Source organism: Nipponia nippon, unplaced genomic scaffold (genome assembly GCF_047370975.1).
Source record: "Nipponia nippon isolate SJK-2023a ecotype South Korea unplaced genomic scaffold, ASM4737097v1 scaffold_2, whole genome shotgun sequence".
Taxonomy (NCBI): Eukaryota; Metazoa; Chordata; class Aves; order Pelecaniformes; family Threskiornithidae; genus Nipponia; species Nipponia nippon.
Genome location: NW_028262336.1, coordinates 61,498,066 through 61,513,981, shown reverse-complemented (window position 1 = coordinate 61,513,981; position 15,916 = coordinate 61,498,066). Strand labels below are relative to the sequence as shown.

Here is a 15,916-nt window from a genome sequence, read left to right as displayed (position 1 = left end):
CATCAAGTTGCTTAATAGCAGGATAACCTTATGCAATACCTCTCTGGAGCCAAAGAGTCTGGAACCTCATGCTTCATAAAACACATTTTTCATCGGCGCACACAAAACAAACACAACAATCACCACCACCCTTCATCTCCCGTTGCTTTGCCGTCTGCAGTTGCATCCAGTGAGAGACAAGACCAAAAGCTGCACCGATCTGCCTTCTCATACTGGTAATTTCCATATCACGTACACATTGTACTCCCCTCTCTCTCTCACACACACACACGCACACACTCGCTGCACATCACTCTTATTTCCCTACTTCACAAGAGCATTTCTACAGATTTTAACACACAAGATATCTTTAAACCCAAGTAGCAAACCATGTTTTGGTTAGCAAGAGGCCAGGTTGAAAGTAATCACGACAGAGGGAAAGAATGCCATTTTTACAAACTTCACAAAACATTAACTTAAAGCTCCCAAACACTGAACAAACAAACAAAGCCAGACGTTTCCCCCAAACTCATGCAGCACTTTTAAAGGTCACCCCGCGGGAGGAAGGACAGGGGGCAAGCAGGCACAGGGTGTTGTGTGGAAAGTGATTCACTTGCAGAAACAAACTGTAGACTGAGAGGTGAAACGATGGAAAATCCACTGACTTCAGTCAAGTCAGGACTTCCCCCTCAACACACAGGCTGCCAAGAAAAGCATTCTGCCATGCTGTGCCAGAAGGAGGAAAAAATCATGTTGAAAAGTTAACTTTACCAGAAATTGTCACCAAGACATTCAGCCCTTCAAGTACATCCATCTGCTGGAATCGTCTTCGATTAATGAGCGGATAAACCTTCCCCTGACCACTTCTGTCTAGCAGCATCAGACCACTTTCAGTGCCCACTAACAAGTTCACTCCTAGAAGAAACAAAAACAGAGATCCAAGTTAGTAGGCAGATTTTCCACATATTCTGATGAACTGATGCTTGATACAGCAACTCTCTTGTTCCAAGCAGGTCTAACCAAAGCTGGTTGGGTCCCACTTGCCTGCAGCCTAAAAGATCTCATGATGTAGAGGCTGCCTACATCACCTGCCCACAGTGACTACTGACACCAAATCGCAGTGTTCAAGAGAGTGAGAGACTGGTAGACCATGGAGAGCTTTCTAGAACACCAGTTCCCAAACAAAAAGGCACGCTAATGTTGGAGGAGGAGTGAGCCACAAAGTGGTACCCAAGCTTATGTATTCCAAAGATGTATTAGCTGTTGGTAGGGGCACTGGTAACAGGATGCTCTTGACAAGGACATTGCAAAAAAGCAGTGGTAGGGGCGTGGTACCCACTGGGAGAAACAGACTGTGATGCAGCCCTCCTGTAAAAGGATAGGCACAGGGTCGGTCCTCAGCTTCCCAACAATCTTTTTCATCTGAATGTTAAAACTAGAGGAACTACAGTAATCTCGTGTTTCCACAGATTTCTCCTGAAGATCAAGCAAATACAGATGAGAACAAGTCAGCAGGCCAGTTTCTTTCTACAAAGCTCCATACATCCACTGGAACACTTACCAAGAGTCCACAAAACCTTAGTATTTAAAATCAATTACATTTTTTTTAGTAATAAATATATATATGTAAGACTAGGTTTAAAAAAATCTATTATCACTCTTAAAATTTCATAGCTATTTATTTGCAATAGTGTTTCAGTCTAGGACCCCACAAATTGTGCAGAGGCAGGTCAGATATAGTACAGGGAATGGAAAACAAACCAAATGCATGACTCGCTTTATTAGACTTCTATGTTGCAATCCCAATGTAAAACTTCTCATCCTTAAGCATAATAAAGTCATGAAATAAGAAAAGCGAAACTCACACAAGGTGATCATAGTTATATTGCTTAACGGCCTTAATCCCTAGTCAGACAATTAATCCCCAGATATAATTATACTGGTGCCAATGGATGTATCATCCAGGATGATCCCGTAACAAACCTCTTCTAATGCAGCATGTGGGCCCAATACACAGGAGTCTGTATCTTGGTGCGGTCTGCATCTATAGCAGTAACATGCCTTCTCACAGTATTGAAAAAAGGTATTGCTCACAAGGACGAGGAAAGCTACCTAAACAACACCCTGGCTACCAGACATGGGAGCAGTTTGCAAAAAGGAAAGCATGTTCACCCTGGCACGAGGTGTCTCCCAAAGGGGACAGGGTGTTAGAGGGGAGGGGAGCAGAGCTGCAGCCAGGAGGCGGTAATGATGTGGAAGGGGCCTAAGCTGCTGGTGGTGGGGCAATCTGAAAACCCTCTGGCTGGATGAGAAAAACAGCTGTAGCCCATGGAGAGGTCAGAAACCATCAAGCATCTCCATTTTCCTCTCTCTTGCCTTTTCAATAAGGAAACTTCAGAGGTCCCAGCAGTCCCCACAAACCATCTCCTCTCTTTGCTCAGATTTGCTGCTCTGCTACTCCTCTGCCTCCTCCAGGCAGGAGAGCCCAGGGACGCTGGCAGGCGCAGAGCCCATCTTGGGAGGCGACCCGCAGCCCTCCTGGACTCTCCTTCAGCTGCTGAGGCCTCCTCCGTCCCCTTCCTGCCCTCCTCCGCCTCTGCATCCCCCACGTGGGTCCGCACCTGCTGGCTCCCGTCCCACAGGCCCCAGGGGCATTTCACATCAACATCTCCTATACTGGGAGACATCCTCAAACTGGGAAGCAGCAGAAGGAAGCAGGGAGAGCGAGGCACGCACCGAGTCAGGGCTCGGCACAGGCTGCAGCAGCACCATACCAGCCAAGGAAGCGCCCAGCAGTCAGCCTCCTTCCTGCAGCTCCAGGACCCATTGACTAAAGCTGTAAGTGATTCAGCTTCGACAGATATTTTTGTATTTTTTCCAGCGTGGATTACAATTCAAAGCAAGCCACATGCGAACTGCTCCCTCAGGGTCCCTTCCCCTCTGTGCATCAGGGCCCGATGGCTCCCGCCTCCACCCTCCTCTCTTCCTCTGCTGCCTTTGCGGTGCAGTTGTTTCTGCTTCGAGTTCACATGCGCGCCCGTCCCCAACCTCCTCCCTTAGCTATATGCATTTCGACATGAAACTAATGAGGTACTACGCTGGTGGCAAGCGGTGCCTGTACTTTAAAATGCAGGCACTGTCGTTATTCACAGCCAGCAGAACTTTTCTACTGCCACCCTACAATTAAGCAGTTCTGTTTTTTTCAAACAAATGGAAATGCATCCTGAAAAAGTACAGGCTCCCTGTGGAGGCTGGGTGTAAAAATCTATGCTACTGCATCCATGTCATTAAGATTGACTTTCACCACTCGGAACTAGAAGAAACAGCATCACAGACCTAATGCAATCAGCAACCTGCCAGATACTACAGCATTACTACTGGTAAAAAAGCAAAGGAAAGCAAAGCAAAGCAAGCCGCTCTCTTTTTGAATAAGAAACATCACCATGAAATAGCTTAATTTGCTTAAGGGTAAAGGAAGCTAAACCTTATCAGGAAATAAGCATCTGTACCAGCTTGCATCACCATCAGTTTGGCCCTAAATGTTCAGCAAGGAAGTGCTTTGTTACAGCTGTAAAACACCTCTAGGATTTTACACCTATACTTCAAATCACCATAACAGTCAGATACATAGATCAAAGAAATATAAAACCATTAACACAAATTGCTACTGGCAAAACAAGGCAGATCAGAGAAATTATGAGTCATCTTTACCGATCCTATAAGATTTCTCTCTGCCTTCACCCTATCACAGCCCGAAAGTTTACATTTGCAAAAGTCTTCATTTTATCAGAGAATTATTCATATGAATACATGCAGAAATAGCATTGGGGTAAACACTGTTACCAGTAAATTCTGGAAATAAAGAAAACAGCAGATAGGAAGATAAGGTGTTGGGAGAGCTAGTTAATTGACATGACTTTGCAGGCAAGAAGGATAGGACAACAGTGCTGTTCTGAGAAACAAGAAATGCTGGAAATAACCCCAAAAGAGAACTAAAGCCTTGGAAAGAGCTGTGAAAATGTAAACAAGAAAAGTGCACTGTGTTACCTATATAATTATCGTGTGACTCAGGGGAATGGCCAACTCTCTTCCTCATAGCTTTTAAAATGACATGCATGTGCATTTACACTCTGTTAAGTTTAGGGATACTAGATAAATATGTACGTAATATATACAAGCATCATCTACTAACATCTAGATAATGAAAAAATTCAGGTTGCCCCATAGATTCTGGCCAAAAAAGAAACGACACAGCAGAGAAAAGCTTTCGCTGGGTATTGCAGCAGTGATTCCACATTGTAGCAGGCAACAAGCACTGCTCTAATTCTTTCACCAGTGTGGGATCCTGACTAATTGCCTGACACCAACATAACTTATCCCTTGTGACAAGACGGCCAGACACACTTGGTCAGCTGACATCCCATACCCTGCTTCCCTCTGCACTAACCACTCTTAACGAAACCAAGCCACAGTCTCACACTGGAAAATGTCCCTCCTACCCTTCTCTTTTCCCTCTTCCTTCCTACATAAACTGATGACTGAGGTGGAAATTTGTCTTACGAAACACATCTTAATCAAGCTCCCCAACAATACGTTAGCAAGAGGCTCAAGAAGATGATTATTTTTCAAATGGAATATCCTGTGTGCACCAGGTGTACAATGCAAAGATGACCACAAGTTTCCAAATGTTGCAAGAGATGTACTAACAGGGGCTAGAGAGAAAAAGACATGCCATCAGCTGAACAAAGTCTGAACTGTGTCATCAGAAGCATATACACAGCAGTGGGAAACTATATCAAAGCAGAAGCAGGATAATAATAATCAGGTCTTGCAACAAAAGGACGTAAACAAGCATTGAATAAATGCAGAGAAACAGCTAAGGTTTCAGAGGTACGTTCTCAAAGACCGTAAGCTCATACTGGCACGTCTGCACTTCAGAAGTGCAGGAGGCAAGGGAGGAACAGGTTTGCATTACCCCATAAGGCAGCACACAGTATCTCAGAATTGAATCTCTTCTTGTATTTGCGAATCTCTGGGGTATCACTCTGTGGCCGTGTATTCGTGGGATTCACATTGACAACTGATCCTTTCCGTGTAGGGTCTTGCCTTATTGCCTCTGATCTCATTGCTTCACTAGAAAATCCTACTGGAAAAAAGAAAAGTAAAGTGCATGTAATAACCCTTAAGTGCTAAATTCTGGCCGTATTTTCTTTACGCCAAACAACCCAAATCAGTAACTGAGAATATTGAGCAAGTCTTTCTTTTTGTAAGAAATGTAAATGGAAAAAGAAATAAACTATGCAATCCATTGCAAATCAAATAAAAAGCATGATGGTAACATTCGTAAGTACTTTAAAGAGCCACTGAAGTCACTGAACCCTTTTTCAATTGTTGTCTTCAGCTACTTTACTTACCCACAGAAGTCACAGTTGTCCCGCTAGATGGAGAAATCTGTAGTAATCTGGGGTCTATAAAAGGTGTAAAGGAGGAGGAAGATTTGTGTTTCTGGAGTGTGTTACTAGCGGACTGAGTCTGCAATGTAAATTTCAACTTTATTAATATTAATGACAATAAAAAGCATGGATAACAACAACCAACATTTTCAAGTCACTACAGAATTATGCTACAGAGCCTCCCCAAGCTTTTATACTTGCTTTATAGATACACAACACACTGCAGGCACCACACCTGAGCTACATACATATGCACACTGCACACACTACAGCAAAATGTAATTAGCTAAATTGTCATCCCTGTCACCTCAGCTGCTAGCGAAGATTTTTAGGACTGGCCACTACAATCAGGCATAAAGCGAGGGAATGTCTCTTTTTTTAAAAAATCTGCTTAAATGGATGTATACTATCTTATCTGCAAGCTGTCCACTGCCTACAACTTTTGAGTTTATGAAGCATCTCCTAAAGTGAGCTAGTTTAATGAATTATAAAGTTTGATCTCTTGGTTTGTGCAACGAAATCAGAACCATCTGGGATCAAGCGTTCATTTCTACGATGGATTATGTTTCAATGTCCACTACTGTTCGTTCTCCCTATTTTGTTTAACCTGAGCCTCTTGCCAGAAAGCTGCAGCAGGTTCTTCCACCTTTATTTGACAAAGCAACATATTAAACCTGTATCGAACAAAGGGGCTCATTAGTGTGGAAGGTGTAGCAAACGGTGATATGAAGCTATGAATATGTGGTGGATAAAATCACTAGTGCTTGCTGAGTTACATGGTCTAAACATGAAAAAACATAAAGAAAGGAAGAAGACAAGTGAAACAATGAACTGTTAAAAGTGGAAATGGAACGACTTAAAAACCCTTGCCAGTTTAGTATTATAGTGACAACATTGCATTCTGAAGCAGAATGGAACAAGTGAAAAAAAACAAAAGTATATATATAAAGGGGGTGCATGTGGGTAAGTTATACCAAGCAGTACTGGGTTTTTGCTCAGCTGTATGCAAACATAGTTAGAGACGCTTCTTTATTATCAACTAATCTTCAACCTCTGATCTTTCTAAGCCTCTACTCTCTGCAGAAAAAATACCAATGGGTCTGAGGAGTGTATCACTCTCCTGCACAGCTCAATACCGAAAGGCTCCTTCGCCACCAGCCACTGCCACAGCCTCCACCTCCCGAGCTGAGTTAACTGAACCCTGCTTATTTATTGCTTAGATCAAAGTAACGAGCAAGCATATCTCTGGATCAATCAACTGATCTCTATAGCCTACAAGAGTGTGCTTTTAGAAAGATCAAAGACCAATGAAGCATAGCTGAAAATTAAGTATTATGCTAACCGAATTTCCAGGAGGAAACCCTCCCACCCACCCTCCTGCTGCGTGGTTCAGAAGCATTTTTGATCCTGTGGTATACACGTATATTGCCATCAGCCTACCCAGCTCACCGCAACCTCTCCTTCTCGTCACACCACTTGCATGCCCACATGGCAGGATGGCTCTACCCTGAGAAGCAGCAGCTTCTTTTCACTGAGTTTTGCTCCCCCTGTACCACTCCCGCTTGCATACAGAAAGAGGCTCTCCCCGAGAGCCAGGCTGGCCACCCAGCCGGGAGTGGAGCCGCCACACCGGGTTCCTCACTTACTGCTAGGGTTGGTAAGGGGCGAATGATGCCCTTCGTTCACATGCGTGTGTTTCCTCTGAGGCAAGGGGTTACGCACATGTGAAGGACTGGGCTTGTCCACCAGTGCTTGGTGAGTAAGGAAAGGCACCATCCCGGGATCAGCCCAGGACAGCAAGAGGGAGCTTCCCTCACGGTGAAGCCTTGCTTCTCCACCTGGGCACAACCAGCACTGGTGGAGAACAGTCATCTTTACACAGCTGCTTTTCAGAGTACACACGTACTTGGAAAAAACCCAAAGATTTTCCCCCATTCATTATTCCAAAACAACAATACCCCAGGCTTTTACAACCCTCCCGGGCAACACCTGATTTATTCACCCAGCCCATGTGGTGGTAAGCTTTTAAGAGCAAAATCCCTCCACGGCCGCTGCCGCTTCCTCTCCCAAAGGGTGAGTTTCCCCAAGCAGCTCCTCATACGTGCGGAGTTACTAGCCCAGCCTTTACTGACAAAGCCAAAATTAACCGCTAATTTTTAAGAGGCGCACTGCTTGCAATTAGCTTGCTCCCGGAATAAAACAGAATTAAAAAATAAAAGAGTATTGGCTTGAAAATGCAGTAGTCAAGTTTAGTTTAAAACGAACGCCATGCAATTAATGACTCACTAAGAGGAAGCAAAAATAGTAAACTGGCAAGTTTGGCGTGGGACTGCTCTAGAGTTAAGGGCTTCTTACACAGAACTGAAATGTGTTATTTGGGGGGTGGGAACAAGGGTGACAGAAAAAAAAAAAGCAGGGGAGATTGGCTGGAGTTCCTTTGCAAACTAGCTACTAGGCAATGCTGCTATAACCCTACGAAAGCAGCCAGCTGTGGTGTAAGACATACCTCATTAGTAGTTAGCTTGTCCTGGGGTGTCTGTGGGGACATGGTGGGTGTCGGCTGGCTGGAGGATGGGGAGGAGGAGGTGGAGGAAGTGGAGGAGGAATGGCTTTGCTGTAAGAGATCTGGCAAGAGGTGAATGCGACCGGCAAAGCCATTGCTCTCATGATGGCTGGCACGCTTTTTGTCAACTGTACTCTGTAGAAAAAACAGGCACACTTGTCTTGCTCAAGTGCTGCTTAAAGGTCTATATCCCTAACAACCTCTCTCCTCTCCCTCACTCGCTTCCTACCTTTTTACATTTTATTTATTTATTTATTTATTTATTTAAAAAAAAATAAGCTGATAATCCATGCCTTGATGCCTGGATGGAAAGTGGGCAGAGCTACTAGAATTCAGCAAATTCCCACCTCTTCTGGCAAGCAAAAGCTTAGTTCATGTGGTTGACTTGCACAGCCAGTTCCACTAATTAACAGAAGAGTAACTGCACCGGTAAGTCTTCCACCACAACATGGACAAGCACATTTTTGGGGGTGGCGGGAGGATTTCTTCCCCTATTGTTTTGTTTGAAGCTAACTTCAATCCTCTACAGATACAAGCTTGGACCGTCTGGTGAATGCCTTCAGCTAACTATTTAAAACAATAAGCATGAAATCTTGATTTTCAAACCAGAGGGCTCAATTAAGAAATTGGCATTCAGTTGTGAAATTCAGAAATGCGATTACCGAGGAACCTCCTATAAGCTAGCACGCTCATTAACACACAAGCTCATTTAAAAGTAGGGAATCGTTATCTTTCAGAGGCACAAGAATGCAGTATTTTCAGAATCAAAGGCAACAACACAGTGCTCTAGCTCTGTCCACATTCTCTGCCTCGCCACCTATTTTGCTTCTCCGTTCCCCCAGGCTAACTGTTGCATGAATTTGTATGTGCGTGTGTGTGTGTGTGTGTGTGTGTGTGTGTGTGTGTGTGTTATCTGGGTGGTCTGTACACCCTCAACTACAGGTTCAAAACAATTTTAAAAAAACCCTGAATGCTCCCCCCCAGCCTCCCTCCCAGCCCCACTCCTGAGAGACACGTTTGGTTCTATGGTAAAACTAAATGAAGTTCTTGCTCCAGGTACTTGCTCCACACACCTGCAGCTTTTCTACCCTTCTCTCCCGCAGACTTTGAGGTACACTGCATGGTGCTGCCATGGGTGTCACTGGAAAGCATGCAAAACAGTGGCAAGGGGTGAAGGGCTACTCTCCTCTTTGCATGCATCAAACATCTTGCTCATCTGAAATCCACTACAGCTGTGTCTTGATAATACGAACAACAAATATAATGTAGAAACAGCATGGGTGAATGAGCGAGTGGGTTAATGAGCACAGAAAAGGTGCAGCACTGCACAGGGAAGGAAAAGCAATACCTGTCGGACAATTAAGGTGCCCTCCTTAGAAGGAGTCAAGGCAGGTTCACTCTCCACATCGTCATGGACAATCATGGTTTTCACTGACTCTGTTTCACCATTGCTCAAGTTCAATGTTGACCTATTTGCCGGACAAGAAATAACTGGAGTGAAATAACAGCATTTGTGCCCTAGCTTTTGCTGCCCCACACCAATGCACGCTCAAAGTTAATTTATATTGTGACCAGAGTGGAATATTTACATAACCTGCCTAGAAAGGCTTCTCTATTTAAAAAAAAAAAAAAAGTCAGGAGTTTGTTAAACACCGCTTCTTGTTTTATAACAAATCAAAGGGAGAAGAGGGAAAGGACATAATTTATTAAGTCTACTTTCTGAAACGATTACCCTCAGTGTTTGAAAACATGAACATACATGGCTGCTATGTCTTGAAATGTATGAAAGAACTAACACACAAGCCAAAATACCCAACATCCTTTTCCATCAGCCCCCTAAGAAGGAAAACAGAAGCAAAACACAGAAGAACTAACACTGCTCGGACATCATCTGGTCCAGAAGTAGATTCATCTGCTCCTTCTTGTTCCATATCATCATCTTCTTCATCTGTCGTCCCTGACTCCTCACTTGAGGATGAATAATCCGTCACTTTATGTGGAGGTCGCACATCCTCTACCGCTCGCAATTCCTTTGCCAATGCAGTTAAATCCTGATAGGAGAGGGACGAAAAAAATGGTGTTGCAAGAAAGAGAGGAGAATTGTTTGCAAGACTACCCCACTGGATTAGTGCCTGAGTTTGCTCACTTGTCCACTGCTGTGTTTCCATAGCCCCAGCAGTATTGTTTCCTTTGATTTATTCATTCCTGATAGTTACCAAAACTCACTTTCTGATAAATTAAAGACCAAAAGACTCCACCTAAGGAGGTCTTGCCATATTATAGAAAAATGTGTATACTCTGAATCCAAACTATCCTGATTATGATTTCAGTTTATCCCATTATATCACCTGAAGGACATACGTAAGCACCCGGAGCCACTCTCACACAGTGGTTGACTGTCGCAGTTCATTTTCCGAAACTTTGCAGATTAATAGCATCTACCACAAGAAATCTAGGCAGCAAGGTAGCAGAAAGATCCTAAGACTTATTGAGCCACCCAAGGCACAGTCGCAGAGAGCTGATCTCCTTGAAACCTTTTGATCTATTTCCAGTTGCATGGATCCACACTAAGGAGTTCACCTGAGAAGTCAGATTCATTAGCACCAGCTCAGTCGCATGCGACTGTCAAAGACTATGGGACATAAGCTGCTTTTCTGTCTGCAGCTCGGAGTGTGGGTAAACCAGGTTTGCAGTCAGTGCAATCTGCTCTCAATTGTGTAGCTGTGCTTTATTTAGCTGAATACAGTTTATGGCAAATACTTCACACATTATACTATCAGAAGTGAAGGAACAACCCCTATGTTTCTTTAAGAAAGCAGCTTTAACTGACAGATCTGGGTGCTAGTGCAGTATCATAACGGCAGGAGAAAAAGTTTTCAAGAAAGTTGGAAATACCGTGAAAACCCACTGTGACCCCCCCCAGATACAACTGGACACAGAGCTGTAATCAACTGTAACCGCAGGCAGATAAAGAAAACGTCAGAAATCTTTCACAGAAAATAGCAACCATTTAAGGTCTTACCACTTCTCCCTGCACCATTCAGCCCAGCATTGGCACATTCAGGTCAAATGCATGATCATTGGTCCAGCCCCAGGAAGGAAGCACAGGATTGAAAGAGAGAAAGGCAAAGGTTAGGAAGGAAGAAGATGAGAGAGTAGAAATCAATTCCAGAAGCAGAGCAAATTCTAATGTTTAAAGTACTGTGATGTGTGCAGGCAATTGCAGAACCCAGGACATGCTGCTGGGCCCACAGATACTAACTCTAACTCAAGCTGAAGTTCACCCCCAATGGCATCACGAATGGAAGCTCACCCTGTACTTTTTGTGGGCCTACCTGAAAGAGATGGGGGACAGGGGAAAGTGGATGCAACTTACAGCAGGCTTGATAGGTCTGAAGACCTCCTTTTTCTCTTCAGGCTTTTTAGGTGCGCTTTCATGACGCTGAGATGGCGAACCCTCTGATTTGGATGATGCTGCATGTGTCAAGATCCCAAAAGGAACACAGAACAAAACAGATTAAGCAGAGAGATAAAATATGTTTTCTTACTTCACTTTGAAGTGGGGAAGGGAGGTGAAAAGGCTATCAGGTGGTCCCCGACAGCAAGACATAAGTTTCACTGGTTCACTATTACATTGTCCCTGAAGAACTATACAAAAACCATCATAAGCTGTGATCTGTATAGGTGCAGCTGACCTATAACTGAAGCCAAAGTAAACTGTCGCACAGCTGTAAATCAAAGAGGGTAACTCAAGTGTGGCCACAAGCTGGAAAACCTGTACCAGCATCCAACGTACCCCAGCTGAGACCTATCCATAGCAGCCTGCACCGCTTCAGCAACCACCGAGGTGATAGGCAACAAGCATCAAAAGGTGCCCTTGCACATAGGAGGAAGGGAGCTACAAGAGCATGGAGACTGGCCTGTTTGCACATGGGAAAATGCAGCCGTGACTGAATGTGAATCAGAGAAGGCTGAAACACTTTCACAACAACTTCTGCACCCACTGTCTTTCCCAAGCAAGGACATACAGACAAGGGGGTTACTGGAAGCTAACCCATCTTTGATAGTGCATGCTCAAAGGTCTTTCCCAATGAGGGTTATCATCGTTCATTATTGACTGTTGCACGACTCAATAAATTTATAAACACAGCGTTACAAAGGGTGGGGGAAGGACTTACATCTCATCCGGAACCGCTCTCCAGACCCGCTCTGAGAGCCAGGGTGGGAGCCAGGCTGTGAGCCGGAGTTGCTTGAACCTGAAGAACTGCCACTGCCCGGTCTTGGTACGAGCTTCTCCACCCTTTCCCACAGCAGACGAGGCTCTATATTGCTGTATCAGGGGAGGGAGGACAGTCTTTGTCACACACTTCAGTTTCAGATTCCCATTTCTAAACTCAAACATCACTCTTCCTCAGTGTTCTGCTAATAACTCATCTGAAAGAGCACTCAACATTGAGCTAAGGGCATCAGTGATGCTTCACAACCCAAGCACTGGCTCCCTTTGAAATGCCTAATACCTTATTTAGAATGGTTAAAAAAAAAAAATGTGGGTGTAAGCTATTCTTTTTATTTGGAACTGGCTACCTGCCATTCTTACATATCTAATCTAAAGTGGACAGTTCTCTCAGCCTGCATGCAGAAGGTTTGAAATTGGCTCAGAAGTGCCCTGGCCACCCAAGCACAAGCCAAAAAGCCAGCACTGCCTGTCCCTCTCAGAATACCCTCATCCCTGTCCAGTGAGCTAATTCCAGGGTGGCTTGTCCACAGTGCTTTGCTGAGCTCTGGAGGCAGCCCCTTCCTCTCCCCCTTCCTGACCCCAGATGCTCTGTGTCACAGCTCATGGATGCTTCTCCCCCTCTTAAAGTCTGTTCCTGGCTGAGAGGCCAGAAAGTTTCTGAGATCTCTTCACTTTAGATGTAACAAACACTTCTGCTGCCAGTAATCCCCATAGCACGCCCAAGATGACCTGTTGCACCAAAAGGCAAGATGTTCATGAATGGCCACATTTTTTTCAGTAATCTTAAGGATATTTTGAAATTATTGCAAAAGTTACAGGGCAGGCAACTCAAAGGAGGAGAGGGAAGAAGAAATTTTGCCAGTGTTTGTTGGCACACATGCTACGCCACGGGAAATTAATATTAATCACTACTGAAAATGTATCCAAATTCATTCTCCTTTCACATCCAACAGATAATGCCAAAAGTTCTCTGGAAACGCCTGACTTCCCATGAGGCTTTTCCTTCCAATGCAAGAAAGGCGAGGACATGTAGGCTTACAAACCTCGTTGAGTTTCTTTGACCTGCTTGGTTATTTTGCTGGCCGCTACCCTGCAGTGGAGAATCACGGCGGGACAGGACTGGTGATCGGGACGTTGTTCTCACAGGTACCTTGGGAGAAAAAAGGTTATGTTAAATCCATGAAGAGGAGAGAGAGAAGAGGAAGATTAAACCTCTCCTGCTACAGAATATATTCTTAAGATTTTAACAACACTTAATTCTAAGTCCAAGCTAGCATCAGTGACCAAAAGCAATAAACAAACACCCACAAAACCAAGAGCCTTAGTTGGGATGCTGTTCTGCTTTTGAAGAGAACTCAAAGTTTAGTCTTAACATTAACTAGTGTTTAATAGTTACCACACGAACACATACGCACCCCGCTACACTCCAACTACTGAGACATTTAAAAAGAATATGGCATTTTCACTGAAGCAGGGGAGGCACAAAGCAATTTGCTGAAACAGCATGAGAATTAGGAGAATAAGCTCAGGGGAACCAAACAAATGCCCAGGAATGGATCAGCAGAAGGCAAAGACTGGTGGGGGAGCAAGAATATACTCAGAAGAAGCAAATCCCAGTGGATGGGGGGGGGGGGGGTGGTAGGAGAGGGAGAGGGGGAGGAAGTATATTGAATGTTTCCTTTTTGTTCAGTTCCATCTCAGTTTTAAATACGTGTATGATTCATAGTTTGGGTTGCTAACAGATGAAGAGGAAAATTAACTCTGAGCAATAACCTCAGGGATATTTTAAATTCTTTCCTGAATATGGTAATGATTTTTTAACTTTGCATAATAAATTATCTCTCTGAAATAGCTGCATTCTATAAATAATTGCCAATTTTATATGAAGCTTCAATATTGTACTTGAGGTTGATTATCATTAACCCATTGACTGAACACCTCTATTACAATCTGCCGTCTAAAATACTGTTACCAATGCTGGCACAAAGGCACGGTCTTCCCAGTGCCCAGGGTATCACATCCTTAAAAAAATAATAATTAATAATAAAAAAAAAAATAGCACACATCTGTCTTTCTACTCCTTACCCTTGGAGGCACCTCGTCACTGTCTGATCTAGCCCAAGCCTTTTGGGTGGGGTCGGGTACCTCCGACTTAGAGTCAGAACTCTGATTTAGCACTTCACTGCGTGAAGGTGGATATGGGTCCTGGGAACGAAGATGGTGATGAGCAAATTTGGGAGAAGGGTCACTGAAGGAATGGGATCGCGAGACAGGGGAAACATTGTTCTTGAGAGATGCCAGATGGGACCACTGTACCTTACAAGAAAACAAAACATAAAACATTCAATGCGCTCAGTATAACTGGCTTTCCAATTAACACAGAATAAAGGCAGGTGGGGCAGGCAGAGACAAATTGGTTATGGCATTAGGTAAGCGTGGGGTGGAATCAATGCACTTAAAAGCAAGGCAAGCGCCCAAAGAACATAACAGACTGAAAATATAGCACATATGCATTTTTTGTGAGATACGCTCTCCACATACACATACACTGGTGCTGAGAAGAAAAGGGGACTTAATATCTGCACCATGAGCCTGAGTCCAAAGGCCACTCAAGACAGAAGTCGCCTGCCATTCCCCAGTCTTCAGTGGGCTTTGGTCAGGTCTCATGGAAGCACTGGTGGGTTGGGAAATTTGAAGCAGATATCCAATTGAAGAAATGTACAAAATTAAAGAATGCTGTAAAATGTGCAAACCGACACACATTTACGTTACCTAACAAATTTAGGAACTAGATACAGTTCCAAACTTTTGGAGAAAGACCATAACACAAAAGCCTTTATTCCTTTACATTCATTGCAATATATATAAAAACTCCATAATATATATTGTATATAGTATACATATGTACAATGCATATTATACTTACATCATATATGTACCATATACTGTACATATATACATATTTATACACAAACTAAGCACACATGTACACACACGCATATTCAATTACACATTCTAAGAAGGCACAACAGTGACTCCAGAGTTAGAGCTCCATTGGGATTTCCATTTAAATCCATATTGACCCTTCAGCCTACTCCCTCCTTGTGCACAAACCTGCGGTTCAGAGTTAATTTCTGAAATTAAGGAGGAGGAAAGGTCATAACTGAGGAACACACCATTTTCACACCTAATAATTAAGCAAAATTTTGCTTTCAACTCCAGTTTCAGTAGGCTGGTTGTATTTGTTTTTAGATTATTATTATTTCCTCAATTTTAATACACACAGCTGTTGAAGAGCCCAATTATCCTTAATATGAGTGGAAGACCCAGACTTTAAAACTAACTGGCACAGAAAGCATGAAGATACAAGTCCAATATTTTGAAATAGTCATAGAGGTTTGAATAAAAGCCAGGAATTAATGAGTAAGAGATTAAGTTCTGGCCTGATTTCTCCCACTCTCCCGTCTGTTCAAATTCTCCTGTTGCCCAAAAGAGTTGCAATACCTACTCACAATCAGGGACGGTTTTAGCTTGCACTGTCATCAACAGACTTAATTTGGGAGAAGAAAATTCTGCATGGAAACAGAGGAACTGTATACAGAACTACACTGTTTAATTTAGCATATCTAAATCACTCAGAATTTATGGGCTATGTCTAAGTTTTAGACAAAGGTTACTTTTTTA

General features: G+C 43.5%; 1 protein-coding gene across 15 annotated transcripts in view; it reads right to left on the bottom strand.

The window, feature by feature from the left end:
* The window catches only part of MAP4K4 (mitogen-activated protein kinase kinase kinase kinase 4), a 164,533-nt gene that overhangs the window by 16,041 nt on the left and 132,576 nt on the right, over positions 1-15,916 (bottom strand). For 5 of the 15 annotated variants that reach the window (XM_087755912.1, XM_087755915.1, XM_087755920.1 and 2 more), the window contains 10 exons: positions 14,318-14,548; positions 13,276-13,382; positions 12,174-12,325; positions 11,372-11,469; positions 9,871-10,046; positions 9,344-9,464; positions 7,939-8,130; positions 5,394-5,511; positions 4,955-5,125; positions 751-894 (listed from right to left, as the gene is read on the bottom strand). In XM_087755912.1, coding sequence (XP_087612038.1) covers positions 751-894; positions 4,955-5,125; positions 5,394-5,511; positions 7,939-8,130; positions 9,344-9,464; positions 9,871-10,046; positions 11,372-11,469; positions 12,174-12,325; positions 13,276-13,382; positions 14,318-14,548 — 1,510 coding nt within the window. The remainder of the gene's footprint in view (positions 1-750; positions 895-4,954; positions 5,126-5,393; positions 5,512-7,938; positions 8,131-9,343; positions 9,465-9,870; positions 10,047-11,371; positions 11,470-12,173; positions 12,326-13,275; positions 13,383-14,317; positions 14,549-15,916) is intronic. The other 10 variants (XM_087755917.1, XM_087755925.1, XM_087755926.1 and 7 more) reach the window with 6 other exon arrangements.